The 15,386-nt window shown below is 40.9% G+C and overlaps 2 protein-coding genes across 3 annotated transcripts in view; one reads left to right on the forward strand and one right to left on the reverse strand.

Moving 5' to 3' along the window:
• The first annotated feature begins 60 nt into the window (after positions 1–60).
• Positions 61–1,206, forward strand: LOC143220583 (uncharacterized). Its single transcript, XM_076446206.1, has 2 exons — positions 61–302; positions 985–1,206. Exons 1-2 carry the CDS (start codon positions 192–194, stop codon positions 1,084–1,086), a joined length of 213 nt encoding a protein of 70 aa, XP_076302321.1. The 5' UTR covers positions 61–191; the 3' UTR covers positions 1,087–1,206.
• A 674-nt stretch (positions 1,207–1,880) lies between these two features.
• LOC143220542 (A disintegrin and metalloproteinase with thrombospondin motifs 7) overlaps positions 1,881–15,386 on the reverse strand; it is a 123,957-nt gene continuing 110,451 nt past the window's right edge. For both annotated transcript variants that reach the window (XM_076446174.1, XM_076446167.1), the window contains 13 exons: positions 11,219–11,538; positions 9,895–10,169; positions 8,287–8,433; positions 7,161–7,311; positions 6,983–7,072; positions 5,969–6,284; positions 5,303–5,430; positions 4,975–5,222; positions 4,780–4,897; positions 4,179–4,441; positions 3,474–3,988; positions 2,915–3,088; positions 1,881–2,252 (listed from right to left, as the gene is read on the reverse strand). In XM_076446174.1, the coding sequence (XP_076302289.1) occupies positions 2,086–2,252; positions 2,915–3,088; positions 3,474–3,988; positions 4,179–4,441; positions 4,780–4,897; positions 4,975–5,222; positions 5,303–5,430; positions 5,969–6,284; positions 6,983–7,072; positions 7,161–7,311; positions 8,287–8,433; positions 9,895–10,169; positions 11,219–11,538 (2,912 nt within the window). In that variant the 3' untranslated portion in view covers positions 1,881–2,085. The remainder of the gene's footprint in view (positions 2,253–2,914; positions 3,089–3,473; positions 3,989–4,178; positions 4,442–4,779; positions 4,898–4,974; positions 5,223–5,302; positions 5,431–5,968; positions 6,285–6,982; positions 7,073–7,160; positions 7,312–8,286; positions 8,434–9,894; positions 10,170–11,218; positions 11,539–15,386) is intronic.

Below are 15,386 nucleotides of genomic sequence, written 5' to 3' on the forward strand. Positions count from 1 at the left end.
AGATCTTTTTTGGAACGCTTGAAATACGTTCGGAAAGTCTCGTCGACTTTCCCGTCTGTCTTCACAGTATTGATTCACTGATATTGGTCGTAGAGATCTGGTAGAGATAACGATTCGTTTCATTGTTCCATGTTCCATTGCTAAATTACCTGTGAATTTCGTAACGAAGTAGACCTGCAGGAAAAGGAAACATGTTTGCGATCCAGAATGTAGCCAGGAGAGCTCCACAATTGTCGAAGCTCGTTGTAAATCAACACAGGACACTTACTTCGCTGCCACCCAGAGAAAAAGTATCTCTTGTCGTAAGTATTGTCTTTCGTATTGTTAATTATGTAATAAGGTTGCGGAGCATTCAAACCAAAATTCGTGAATGGCTAATAGAGCTAACAAGTTTTACACTTCGACTGGTAAAAATGATAACGTTACAATTTATAAATGTCCCTCGAAACTACAAAGTTCTTACAATATCGATGTAATATTACAAGTAATAAAATATAGGTTATGTTCTCTTTTGTGCCTTATATTTTATATTATTCGATATAACATTTTCTTTACATATACATGAAAGTTTGAACATTGTGTAGCATCCACTTTACACAAAATAAATACTTACACTGCTGTGCAAAAGAAAGAAGCACCCGGCCATATTTAATAGAAAAGCGTAAAAAATAAAATAAGAACACAGTAAGTTTCGAAAAAGGATTCTGCTGTTTAATTGAATAGTTCTGAGAATATGTGTTATTGCGGATTATCTAATACTTTAAATGCAATAAATATTGTTTGTCATTATATCTTATAATTATACTGGGTGCTTCTTTGTTTTGCAGAGTAGTGTATAAGTATGTATATAAAATTGTGTTTTCAATCCATATACCATCTACTACACGTGTTAATAAAAATGTCAACTATTTGTCAAGAATAATATGTATACACATATGTTTTGAATGAAGTAATAAGTTTTTAATGCTTACATTCTTATTGCAGGAGCTACTAGCTCATGGATCACTATTGTGGTTGGGAATTATGGGAATACCAATGTACATTGGATGCAATGTACTGAAGTACAATGAAGGGAAAGAAGACTGAAGTAACTAAAATTGCTTAGCCTTAGTTGTGTATGTACATATATAGTTCAAATAAAAACAGAACTTTGAAATGTAAGCTCCTGAATTTGGAAGGTACATGATTAAACCAAATTAATATAAATTTTCTTTTCTAAAACCTGCGAATGTTAGTTCCATCCACGATAATTATGTTTTGGGACCAACGTTTTGCCTTGCAATAAAGGATTATTAGAAAGGATTCGATTTTATTTTTATACAATGCATATTGCGTAAGTTTATTACATAAATGACTGCAGTCTTACATTTACGATTGTACAAAAATAGAGTACCATGAAAACGTAGAGCTGGTTATTGTAAAAAATAGGTACACCTAAAACTGTGATAATACAATGCAGAGAATGTACAGTTTAATTAGACAAAGCTTTCCAGCGGAATTCTGTTACTTGGCACATGGATCGTTTCTATTCTACAACTGTCATCGAAAACAGTAATGAATCTGCGATGCCAGATACAAAAGTTCGCGTTTACATATACTTTTTCGATTGAAGAACACATCGAGAATATTCTATAGTATATACATACAAACGTTCGCACACCGTGCAGATTTTCATTTCCGTACTCGCACCGTTAGAACCACTATGTCTGCAAAACTATAAATAATGTTATTGGTTTACGTTCGAAGCAATCGAATGCCTGAATTAACTTTCTGTTAAAATATAATCTCATAATAGCGTCCGCATTGGAATGTCTGAACGAACTTGTGCTTCTCGTACGCTGCCTTGACCGTGATTAAAAGTCATTGCTCGAGAAAAGGTGTATGGAAGGAATGTAGGAAATTTATTATACATCCACAGAGCTCTTAGAGTATCGCTAGTATTTTTGACAAATACTTCTGGTGCAGCAAGTTTGTCGATAAAGGACATCAAGTACAAGCGCACACAACTGGGACGGATTTTGTTTCACGGAAAAGCGTGATTCGAATGATTCCCGCATTTCGACGGCTTCCGCTGGTCCAGGTGACCTAATCGTAGATCAACCAACCGTCGAAGATGTGTCTTTTGTTTTGACGGTTGTGTCGACGTTTCTTGAAACACGTGGCGCAACATTTATCCTGGACGATCGATGACACGTCGCACATGCGTTTGTACGTCGAACAGACCGAGGCTGGGACGATGGTGTCCTTGCACTCTGCAACAGATGCAATTCTTAGTCTGCAAGCTCATTAATAGCGGATCTTTCAATTAATTCCATTAATTGAGTAACTGCTGGTAGATAATCTGTTGATATTTTCAGAAGTACATTCAAATTTTTCGAAGTATAGTCAAATCGTATTCTCCGCCAATTAAAAAGAATCTACCATAGAATTCAAAAGTACCGCGCCATGCTTTGCGAATAAAGTAGATTTCTACAGACAGTCGCTATATTGCGCTGTGTCGATAAGGTAGGAAACGACTTTAAAATCTTCTCAAACATTTTTTTTAATACGAGATAAAGCTATTTGTAAAATTTGAGCTCAATTAGGTTTCACTGGTTTTCGGAAATATAGTTAAACATTCATACGAGTAGTTCCAGAGCTATGTTCAGAATATAAACTTGTGCATGCATGCGCACTCGAAGAGCAGTTCTAAGGCCAAATACATATACGCAAGAGCAGTGACTTTATCAGAAGGGAATGGCAGTAAACTTTCTATTTTAAGGAAGACGTTAGCTGGACCGGAGTGCAGATAGCGTGGCCAACAGCCTATGAAGAGCACTAGCTCGAGCGAAACAGAGGTAGTAAAAGTTATTGCGGATGTTTGCGCTGGCATGCTCCCCCGGGGTGACGATCTCTCTAGAATGTATGCAATTACCAGATTTATCGTTCGCGCATTGCCGCCTATGATAACACCGCCTCGTATCGATTGGCCTTCTCTCGGGGTTGCAATCGTCGGAGAGCGATTCCGTTATACGGTCACGACAGTCGACTTCTCTGCGCTTTACGCCGACCCTTGCCAGGCAGGTCGCGTTGCAAGATCCCCATCTTCCTGCAAGCATGCCCATAAAGATCGATGTTTTACGTGCCTGATCTCTGCCATGGCGTTCCTCTGGCAGCGGGCCAGGCCGAACGAAAGAAACGGTTAATGGCCTGGCTAAGTCACGTGGGTGCATCACGATAACCGATAACTAATGTGCGTCCTGATGCAACTTGCGCTGCTACCGATTGCGAATGTTCGATTTTCTACTTGTTACTGCAGTAGGACCTCGATTAACCGGCTTGATCGGAAGACAAACAGCCCGGCTAAATTAAGGCCCGATGGATATAATCATATTTAAACGCATCTATGTTTATAATGGGATCTGGTTAATCGAGATCCTACTGTACTCCAAGGCTATCCTTTGGACAGTATTTGAGCGAAACAGTGAACTCACCTGTGACCCATCTGCCACCTTGACAAAACTCCACAGTGGCCGGTTTGTTTTCAGGGTTGCAATCCCCTTGCACGGAGCAAGTGACTTTCCTGCTCCTTTTTCTATTCGCACAATGGCTCCACTTCGAGACGATCCATTTTGACTTGGTGTTGTACATGGAGTTATCCGGGTTCTCGCCGACGACGTTATCGAACTGGAGAATTTCCGGTTCCCCGGTGGTCAGGCCATCGACGATCGTAATGCCGTCTTGGTCGTTCGAGCTCACGTTGTAGAACGAGAGGTCTTTGTTGTCCGCGTAGACGAACAAGGGCGTCTCTGTGGTCGAACCGCATGGTGGCAGGTTCGGACAAAGGCTGACCTCTTCGGGTTTCACGTCTCTGTTGCAATCGCGGTCCGGCAAGGCCAGGTCCGAACGATCAGGGCCCATCCCCGAGGACACGCACATCACCGAACGCTTCCTGAGCGCACCCTCTCCGCACGTTACTGGACACATTTGCCATGGTCCGATCCACCATCTAATCTCACAATTATTATTATCATTATCATTAGCCGATATGCAAATAAGTAGTTACGATAATCCAATTTGGGATAGAGTAAAATAATCTTTAAGGTCACGGTATACAGAGATTGTTTAGGGTGTATTACATAGGGTACAGAGAGAGATAGATTACGTTTAGTTTCTTGAGAAGATAGCTAGTGCCTTACCTAGCAGGGCAGGGGTTAGTATTGCAGTCCCGCAACATAGTTTCTGGCAGCTTTATGCCCTCGCAGAAATGGTCCTCGACGAGCCCGCTCTTCCTCTCTCTGCAAAGAGCCTTGGATACTTGTGTACCACCTCCACAGGTTACAGTGCATAGTGACCAATCCGAAAATTCCCAATAGTACTCCGGTGCCCGGTCAGGTTCCTTCTTCGGCACGGTGTATTCGTATCGCAGACCGAAATTGCGGTAGTGTCCTCTGGAAATTAACTGGAGTGATGGGATAACGTTATTGAGAATGAGAAGAAAGTGGCTAGAGAGTAGACCTGAGAAATTGATCAGAAGAGAACGCACAGGCTAAAACAATGATAAGAATTTCTGTAGAAAAATATGTGATCTATCAAGCTCGCAGCGCCACTAATTAGCAGTGCACTGCCAAAACTTCCTCAGTTCCTCTGGAGCTGCCGGGATGCTTTCTTAGCTCCCCAATCCCTGTCCCATAGTCCCTAGCTCCCCTAGTCCCTACTTGCCCAATTCTTTCATCGAGTTTAGACTAGTCCTCTATCAGCCATTCCATCGAAAAATAAATGCAGTCGATGAATACATACGTAGACAGCGATGTCCTCTTTAATAGGTCCAGGGATCCTAATCTTCTCTCTATCACGATCTCGCTCATACAAAGCTGGAGTCCCAGCTACCTCGTACTCTCCAGCTAAGGTGATCTGCCTGTCCGATTGGAGCAGAGATCTCAGACTTTCGATCTTACAATATCATAGATTTATTTTGTTCTTAAGTCTACTCACCGTTTTCCATTGAGGAAGTACTTGTCCGAATTTGGCACGCCGATACCGATGTAGTTCTTACTGTTACCGATCTCCTCGATTTTGATGTTCCTCGAGCCGGAGGGTACCACCACAACCTCTTTGTACCCGGGCCCGTCGTTTTGATCGTAAACGCCCCCCGTGGTCTCGCACTGGGTCCCATCCCCATGGCAAATCCCGCAACGATCTTCCGTTGCGTCGGAATCGACCGACCAGTCGCAACCAACCTTCTACAATTTGTAGATCAATTTCTTAAAGCACGATCTACGAGTTGGCTGTTGAAGAAATAGCCACAGGTTTCCCAACTAACCCTGCAAATTCCGGCGATGCACATGTCTCGAGTACCGACGTTGCACGGTGTACCATCTAGAGCGGCCTCGCCCCATGGCACGATCACGCTTTCCTCTGTATCGGTGCAATATAATTCGCAAGGTTCCGCTTCAATTAATACGATCGTTCGATGAATCGTTCAGTTCCAGTGAATCACAAGTACAACGTTGTTTATATAGATAGAGGACAGTGTTTTAACCCTTGGATGGCTCTGACGATTTTGCAACTGCTTAGTTAGACATTTCAAACTCCATTTAGAGTAGAGATTCCTATTTCACGTGTATATAAATACACGTGGTACGTGAACCGTGTAGCAAGAATTTGTGGATCTACGAATACAGATCCGTCCGGCACGTTCGAGTCCGACAACCGATGGTTATTGTTTTTCGATCGAAATTCGTTCATGTACCATGTGTACACGTTCAAAACCGCGATCTTTAATTTAAAGTCCCATTCAACATTTTCCCAAATGCATTCTTCGAGCCAATAGTGCGTTAGTAGAAACAATTACCTAATATTCTCAATATTTATCGAGGAAGTTGTGAATAAAAAATTGTAAGGGTTTCCCCATTTTTCTCGAGAAAATAAAGTTTCAGTGTACCGGCACGCCATCCAAGGGCTACATCACCGGAGCAGATCGGCTTACTTTGGTCGAAGTACGGCAGCCAGGTATAGTTCTTCCCCTTGTATTCCTTGCCGTCGTAATTGCTGCATTGAACAGCCCTAAAACTGGGCGTGCCCTCGGGGCAGGGTTGCGTGTTGCAGATTTTATATCGTCGCCTCTCCCCGATGCAGAACTTACCCCCGTGTGCCGGCTCCGGATGATCGCACTTCCGCTCGACGATCGAGACACCGGCACCGCAAGATCTAGAGCACTCGCTCCAGGTTCCCCATTCACCCCATCCTCCGTCGATCTGTCTTGGCCTGTCCACGATCGGCACGCATTCCTGGTTCTGACACCACTGGGAATCATCAAAACAATTTCTTCGATGTACCCAAACATTAACGCTTCGCCATACAATTTTTCTTATCAGTATAATCGTTAGAACTTCTAGCAGATCTATCATTTAGATTTGTCTAGATAAAAATTATGAGAAGATGTATGGAATGTGTTTCTTAACCCAAATTCTAAATTTCTGCTCTAAATGGTTAGTATTTAAATACAGGGTGAGTCAGTAAGAACGACTATCTGAAATAATTCGGTATCTATCGGTTGTGAAAAAATTTTCAATGAATTATGTAGCATTTTAAGGATCTTCTTCGAGATCAATTCTAGGTCGCTGAATTCGTCCTTCCATCGGTAACAACGTGGTATTAAAACAAGGTTTCATTGACTTCGTAAAAGCTCAAGGTCACTTTGATATCTCGGAGAAAGTGTGATATAAAAAAATCCAATTGTCCTCATTCCATGCATCCTTTAAAATGCTAATTCATTAAAAAGTCTTTTGATACAGCCGTGCAACAATTTTTTTCTTCAAAATGTTTATAAATTGTATTGTAATCGAAGTTTATATATTCGATTTCGTGTTACGTTTATTTTAATAGTGGTCTAACTCGTTTGGTTTCTTTGATAAAGTAGCAAGTGCATAGCTGTAGAATCGTTTGTAAAGTTGAGGAGTAGTTAGTACAGAAGATCACTTTGAAATTACTGTGTTCACACCATGTGTTTGCCACAATGTGTCCCGGGGGCGGCCGGATGAAGCATAGTGGTGCAAATGCCGTCGACGATGCACCACAACTTCGAGCAGATCTGTAAAGAAGATTGGCAAGGCTCTATTCACGGTGCCGCGTTCGAGAATAGTATATTCTCTGGCAATCAATTTTCTTTTGTTCGTCACCTCCTGCAACGGGGAGCAGACGGAGGCTTCGCGGACGCCGAACTGCAGCCTGCACTGGTGTTCTGCATTGTACATCGCGCCAGGTGGCAAATCCGGATACGCGTAATCGTTGTCTGCCGGCTCGTCCTCCAAACACTCGCCTTTCCCTTGGCTGTAACAATACGAGAGAGAAAACCGTTTTGCGCTCTCTCTCTTTCTCTATCGTGTTAGCCCCCGCGAATCGCGACAGTTTGTACTCGGGCAAACAAAGGGTTCGACAAACTAAGCATTGTTGGGCATCGAGCTATGGCCTCGGAAACTGTCACCCGTAATACAACTTGCGCTGTCGCGTATGTTTATGCGAAGAGTATAGCAGGATAAACGTGGACAAACAACCCCCGCCCCGTATCGATCCTTCGTATTTTTACACGAAATTCAAATGGTCTGTAATAACTCGACTGCGGATCTTTATGCTAAATCAAAATTGTCTGCACTCGTCTCAGGACAAAAAAGATGTTTTCAAGAAATTTTTAAGGTAAACATTCTTAGTATTTTAGTGGTACCTAATTCAGATTTTTGCAGAAAATAATCTTACTTATCAAGCTCTCTGAGCAGTAGCGCGTGATAACTAGTTGGGGCCTTGGGCAAAGTAGAATTTGGATCTTGGTTTGTGTCCGGGGCTCCCTTTTGCTTTGGGGCCCCGGGAATTTGCCCAAGTTGCCCATAGGGTAACGCGCCACTGTCTCTGAGGAAACTTAGTATTTTAACACTAAACCTACCGTGCACTAAATGTGATTAACATGTTTTAGTTTGCAAAAATGACGAGGCTCTATTTATTTCGATTTTCTGCAATTTTTACAGCAATATGTGCTTGGATACAGAATTTTATCGAATCGATTTCTACGTAAGCAACTTCATAATTTCAATAATTATGAAATGAAAAATATAAAACCGGTCATATGAGCGGCAGTGGTAGGTTTAGTGTTAAAAAATCCTTGAAGAAAAAATTCCGATTATTTAAACAAATCTTGAGGGAGCAAGTAAGTGTGAACAGCAATATTAAAAATCTGCAAAAATCGAATTTCTATTTACTAAACTAATCGAGTTTGATAAAATGTAACTTGCTGAGTGAAGTTTTGTTGCTTACTCCAAAAAATTGGTGATGTCTCTCCTAGAACACCTGGACCAAGCAACCCCTATAGTGTCCACCTCGAACGTCGGCGTCATCACGTGCAACGTGTCGCCATCCCGTTTGCTACAGCCGATTTTTTCCGTGTCGTGGTACATCCCGAAACTGTAATCCAAATTGGAAACACAGCAGTGAATCAAACGTTGTCGAGTGACAAACGAGCCGACATAGAACGACGACATACAGCATACACAACATATAAATACACCATACAACGAAATGATAGCACGCGCAATCTGTTCCTCGTGACACGTTCGCGATAACGAGACCGCATTATCGGCTAATAAAAACAAATCTGTTAGCTAGAGGAATGGATCTTGGCAATTCAATTTTTTCTGTTTTTACTCCGCACCCGGGGACAGCGAAAATAATGTTTCGAAAATATTTATGAAAACGATTGTAGTAACAGATTTACTTTTTTGGCGATGCGACGAGCTAGACGTAAAATAATTACAGCGATTACTCTAACTACAGCAGCGTTATTTATTGCTCGTTTTAAATAAACAAAATGTTGTCTAGGTACTACAATAGTGCTACAGTAGTAAAATATTGCTGTGTACAAAATGGCCCAATTTAATTCAAATAAAAAGCGACATTGAAAGGTTGCTTAGCAACTAGGGTTGCCAGATCTTCTATACATATTTAATATGCGTCTTCTATATTTGAACTTGATCTCCTATATCATATTTGAATTTTCAATAATCTTTGTTTGAATACAAAAAGTTTAAAATGTGCTGTGTACCTCTTTTACTTGAACTCCTATATTTTGAGCCTATCTCATAATACACAATTGCAGTTTTCACTACTTCTTCTATATTTGGATGAAACATTTCTGGTAACCCTACCAGCAACCTAAATTCACCGGGCCCTCCCTGGCTCAGTCCTATCCGAGGGATCGTTACTACGACGGAGTAACTAAAATCCGGATTCGGATTTCTCGTGAAAAATTAGAGAGAAAACATGTACTATACTTCTACCTTACCTAGACCTCCGAGGACTGGGGGGGGGGGGGGGGTTAGTGAAAAACTTAAGTCCGATATCTGGACGGTGGACTTCAGTTTTTCTTAAGTTTTCCTTTTGGACTTAAGAAGCCTACGTATATCAATTCGTGGGGGGATTAGAATCGGCTAGGGCTAGGGCGTTGGTTAGGCATAAGATTAGGTGATTTGCGTAGGGGTAGGAAGCGAATTGCGTGTTAGGATAATTAAGCGTTAGGTTTAAGTGGCGGTAGGCTATAGGTGTATAAATTATAATACATAGATTTAGTTTTTGCGATACAGTCCGGGTCAAAATCGGCGCCTGGAATAATTGTAATGCCATATAATAATAGCTAGTGATTAGGCTAGTTTTTATATGTGATGTAAGCGTCTGTATAGACAGATATTGGTATCTTTACAGTAGGAAATGCTTGTCAGAAAAAAACCCTAATTCACCGAGCAGAGACCGTACCGCATAGCGTACCGAGACAACCAGGTTCGTTCTAGCTTGTGCATAACGGTTGGAAAGACAGTGTAACATATTACAATTGGCACCGCGTCCAGAGAACACGACGCGATTTTTGCTCACTTGTGTCCCAACTCGTGCGTGATCGTGTGCGCCAGGGTGATCCCATTGTCCTCGTTGACGCTGCAACTGCGGTCTGGTTGGCACATACCGGCCACGTGGGCGACACCAAGGGTGCTGCACGGGGTGTTCGCCCTCGAACAGATGTCCTGCCTCGTCACCAAAATCGCGACATCGTGGTGATTCGGATGGGAATCGTCGACGGGGTTCAGCTTCTGTTGCCACTTGCAAAAATTGTACAGGGTCCTATCCGCGTTCACCGTGATGTCCAGTCCTTGCTGAATAAAACAAAACCAATATCACGTTCCTTCGCCATACCGTCGCGTCGCCAGCCTGCAAATTTTTATTCGTAAAATAAAAGTTTTTCATTCAAATAGGAAATGTGACAAGATAAAATTGATGATTTGATAACAAAGGTTTTAATGGAGCTATCCATCAATTTGAACACCCACCCGTTTGTGCGATTGAAATGGTTAAAATTTCTCCAGGAATATTTAAATATAACAACTTCGTTAATTGCTGAAAAATACATGGAGGAGTACAGAGGTTCTGTAGGAAATGTTAGGTCTACTTCCAGTGACATCGCAGCGTCAACAGTCTATCATGGCTACCATCCCCTAACTTTAAGAGCCGGACACCCGAATAATCCTCGCGTCCCATTGCCAATTCTTTCGTAATTTCCCACGGAAGTTTTTGCAGCGAGAAGCATTACCGTTTGAAGTCGACAGGAAAAACTCTCTTCTCCCCGTCCATCTACATCCCGCTGAAACTGATAGTTGGAAAGTTCAACGAAGCGCCATGACTGACGCAGACGTTAAGCTTCCCGATCGGGGAACATCCGAGGACGAAGTTCCAGGAATTACTTTTGACGCTGTCCAGCAACTTCATTCGCCGGAGAATGAAGTTTCAAATGGATTTCATAAAAGCCCGACGTTTCTACGAAGAAAAATTGTTTCTGCAGGATCTACCCCCTCCCGCCTGAGCTGCGATCCCCTAATTTTCTATCAAATCACATGCTCGTCGCTTTTTCCACTCCTCCGGAAAAAGGATTGCGGATTTTTATGTAAAATAAAAATCGTCTGCATCAAGTGCAAGACACAAGAGCTACGCAAACGTTTATTTCTTTTTGCAATAATTTTAATCAGCTGTGGGCGATCCAGTGAGATTTTCTATTTCATCTTGGCAGTTTTTCCATAAATGAAAGAATTGTAACAATGAGTAACAGCAGAGGTTTGACCAGAGCAACTTCTTTGGAGAAGAAAGGATTTGTTTGGAGTGATTTGGGTAAGGTTTGCAGTTATGGTTGTCGCGAGAGGCTCGTACGTACTTCGGCCTCCTCTTCCTCGACGAGGATGATCCTGACGACGACGACGTTGATGAAATTGCCAATGGTGGGGTCCAGGTATAGGGACGACACCATGTTCATGATGGTCAGCAGATACGTCTCGACGTCGCCGTCCTGATGAAAAGCCATCATGGTCGTGTCAGCGACAACGAGGGCCTCGACGTGACGTGGCCGGCTGATCGATCTCTTGGAACGCTGCCATCGTTTCGCCTGATGGTGTTTCCTTCGACCTCGTCCTTGAACCTGGACCAGCCCTGGCTGCGTCTGCCACTCGAGCCGAGTCTCTGTCAGTCGCCTCGGCTCTGCGAAAACCATAGCAACCTGATTACCGGATTTCATGCATTTGTGACAAATGTGTGTAGACATCATTTGAAATATTTGAGAACATTGATGTGTATTCAGTGTTGGGCAAATTTTATTTTAAATAATAGATAAACGTGTGATTTTAATTGCAAATAATAACTAAACTTTTTATTTAAATAAAAGTCATTCAAATAATTCCAAAAATGATCTATTTATTATTTCTTATTTGCAAATAAAACATTATTTATTATTTGGATTCAGGTGGAAATCAAATAAATAGTTTTTGGTCTTCTCTTATTTCTTGTATTTTGTATTATTTGTCAATACAAATAATAATTGAAATTGTATTTGTAAATAACAATTAACTTTATTATTTTAAATAATTCATTTAGACTTGCTCAAATAATAAATAATTATTTTTGTTATAACAAATACCAAATAACTTATTTCAATTTTTATTTAAATAAATTTATTTATTGCCCAACACTGTGTGGATGTATTATCCTCGACTAATTACAATTATGAAACAGAAAAAGAATTTCCTACTTGGCTTCTGTTTCTTACAATTGATGCAGATCATTTTTTTCTGCATGAGATCATTCTCTGAACAAAAGAATTTGGAGTCTCTCTAAATAATTTCGGATCACCCTTCAAAGGCAGGTGTACGCATAGGGCGAAAGCTTATGTTGATAACAATTGTTGAATGTTCAGAAAAAATTTGCAAAGGAGTCTCTGAAGAAGAACTGTCGCGATTACCAGCTGAATACACGGAAACGCAGGGTCGTTATTCGGTTAATAGGTTCTCGGCATGGAAATTGTGCCAAAGAGCAGCGGCCGTGGGTCAGCAGTTCCGAAATTCGAGACTAAATTAGCCGAATTAATCGCGTTCGATCGGGACAACGTCCGGGCAACTGGATCCCTGGCAATCATCCGACTATTCCCGTTCCCGGGTATATTTAAGCTAGCCTCGATTACCGTGGGACGTCGGTCGCTCCGTAGAATCGAGAATCAAATTTACGCACGCAATAATGGAAACATTATGTAACCTGGGATTCTACGCTAATTAGTCGCGTGCTAAGCCTTCCCACAGAGACTCTCCCTCTCTCTCCTTCATAGCCCTTCCAGAAATGAGAACAAGACTATAGATGAAACTTTTTTCGATAATTATCGTCTGTGAGATTCATAACTTCGTGATAAAACATCGTACGATAATCAGTTTAGGCTCATTTTAAAGCGCCGAGCCTCTACTTTCAGATCCGTTACTTAGTTATCTCAAAGGTTTTCTGTTTCTTGTGGAATACTGGAAAATATAAGATACATTCTGCTTCCACTTTCTTGGCGGCGGCGGTACTCGTGTTATTCAAAGTTGAATAGAATGGTGGGAAAAAATCGTAGGCCAATTTTTCAGATGCCATTGTAAAGTGGCCCCTACACGATCAATATGTAAGATTCTGAATATTCGCGTGAATATTAACGGAGGACCATATTGATCGGCTAGGAGCGTATTGAAGCGGATATTGATAGAAAATTATATTTTCTGTCAATATTGTAGAACCGTTTGAACGTCTAGAAGGTTTATTGTCAATATTTCCTTCAATATCAGTTGCTTGTGAGTACGTGACGGCGCAACGTGAGGATGACGGCGAATTTTTCCGCTTCGTGAATCTACAATTGGGTGAAACAAACAAATAAGTAGCCCTGTAAGTTTTGTTAAAGAAAATTTTGTACCGAAAGATATTCCTAGATATTCCAAATCCATTCCAGACGCAAGGTATCTCAATGTTATAGGAAGTCTTTGGTTTGCAGGGATAGCTTCCCGCATAACAGTATCTTTTTTCTGGATGTTGGGCCTAACCAGCTCTAATAAAGTTTGAAAGCTTTCTTCGTCCATTCGAAAAAAATGTTTGTAGTCGTCCGGTTCTGTAGAACGCAAAAAATTCAGTAAATGTTCGTGTGTAAAGCGGCTTCTCAGCTTGTATCACTCTTTGGACCACCGTCTATTTCTCTATCTCTTTGATTGTTTTTTGTTCGCACAGTGAAAGAGTCAATGGTAGAAAACCCATATCCGAACTGGAAAACATTTCGAAATTCACAACAAAAACACCACTGAAACAGCTCTGAATATTTTTGCCAGAATGAGTATTGATGAATGAGAATATTGATGCGTTTATATTGAAGCATATTAATGCGCGCTTCAATATAGAGTGTCAATATCGACAATATTATTGATCGTGTAGGGGCCACTTAAAGGCGAGACTCCAATCTTCAAATCTATGATGGTTTTAATCGCGGGAAAAAGTTTTTAATGTCATCACAGTTGCTTGAACTCGAAACATTATTTTCAGCATCGCACAAGTGTGTAAGGCTATGGCATAGGGAATTTTTATACAAAAATTTTTATTGCCGGATTGGAGAGGTTGGTCCTTCGCAGAGAAAGAACCGATGCAGCTTGATTGCCGGCTATTACCGACGAATTTTGCAACACGCGTTGCGTAACGGCGCTCCGCCGCTTTGAGAACGGTGAATTACCTTTTCCGTAAGCCGACACCTCCGCGGATCATAGATCACGGTGGTATCGCGTTCGCCACATCCGATACCCACCCAAAATCCGACAAACGATCGATTGCCCCGTCCAGTAGCAATTAATCATCGAACCAGTCGCCGACTGCATCTATCCTCCCGCTAGCGCGCGCTCGCGCACGCCAGCCGCACGAAGATGGAATTCCTTTCGAAAATTGGACAGAGCCGCCGCGATACGTGTTACGCTGCTATCCTAGATTGGAATCTCAATAGGTTAACCGTAATGGGGTCGGTGTCAACTTGTCATCGAACCCCATTTCTCTCGCACAACCCATGAATCCGACGACCTTTACCACCAAAGGAGAACTTCTCGCGTCGAAATCTCTTAGTAACCTCTGGCGACCTCGCGTAAACATCGCAACAATTTATGGACTCCATTCGTTGCGTCCGAACACTTTACTCAATCTATTTATTGTATTATATTACAATATATCATATTATAGCATCAATTGTAATATATCATGTATTGTATCAATTGCAATATATCATATTAGGTTGTAAAGAAAGAAATGCAGGATTTTTGTTCCTTTGTTTTAATTGCAATTTTATGCCAATAAATATTTACCTCAATTTAATGAGTTCAATTTTCAATTCAAATTTTTATTAAATTATTTAGCTTTTATTTCAGGATGTCAAAACGCGATTTCCGCATTATTTTTTTCTATGAGCACTGTGCATTCGTTGACACTTCCTTCGCCACATACTTCGTTGATATTCCGAGCTGCTTGAGCGGCACTTCGGCCTAGTTTGAATTCATAGAAATAATAATGCGAAAATTGCGTTTTGACATCCTGAAATAAAAGCCAAATAATTTAATAAAAATTTGAATAAAATTAAATATCAAAAGCATAATTAAATAGAGCGTAAAACAAGCTTTAAAATGACGTATAACTCATTAAATTAAGGTAAATATGTATTGGTACAAAATTGCAATTAAAACATAGGAACAAAAATCCTGCATTTCTTTCTTTACAACCTAATATTATAGTATCAATGATAATATACCATACTATAGTATCAATTGCAATATATCATATGTAGTATCAATGATAGATCAATTATAATATATCATATTATAGTATCAATTACAATTAGACTGCGGATCTTTATGCAAAATAAAAATTGTCTGCATTTGTTACAATAAATTATAATTTATAAGATACAGGAGCCACTTCACAACACTTTCCTTTCTTTCCTAATTTTTCTAGGTCGAAAGTAATGTATTGATGCTACTTAATTCTTTCAATCTTTACACTGTGTGAAATTA

The sequence above is a fragment of the Lasioglossum baleicum genome, chromosome 2 (assembly GCF_051020765.1).
Source record: "Lasioglossum baleicum chromosome 2, iyLasBale1, whole genome shotgun sequence".
NCBI classification, from domain to species: domain Eukaryota; kingdom Metazoa; phylum Arthropoda; class Insecta; order Hymenoptera; family Halictidae; genus Lasioglossum; species Lasioglossum baleicum.

Excerpts from the sequence above, each read along its gene's own strand:
- LOC143220583 (XM_076446206.1), top strand. The coding sequence starts at position 192 with ATGTTTGCGATCCAGAATGTAGCCAGGAGAGCTCCACAATTGTCGAAG. Across the intron at positions 303-984 it reads GAGAAAAAGTATCTCTTGTC|GAGCTACTAGCTCATGGATC; the intron begins GTAAGTATTGTC and ends TTCTTATTGCAG.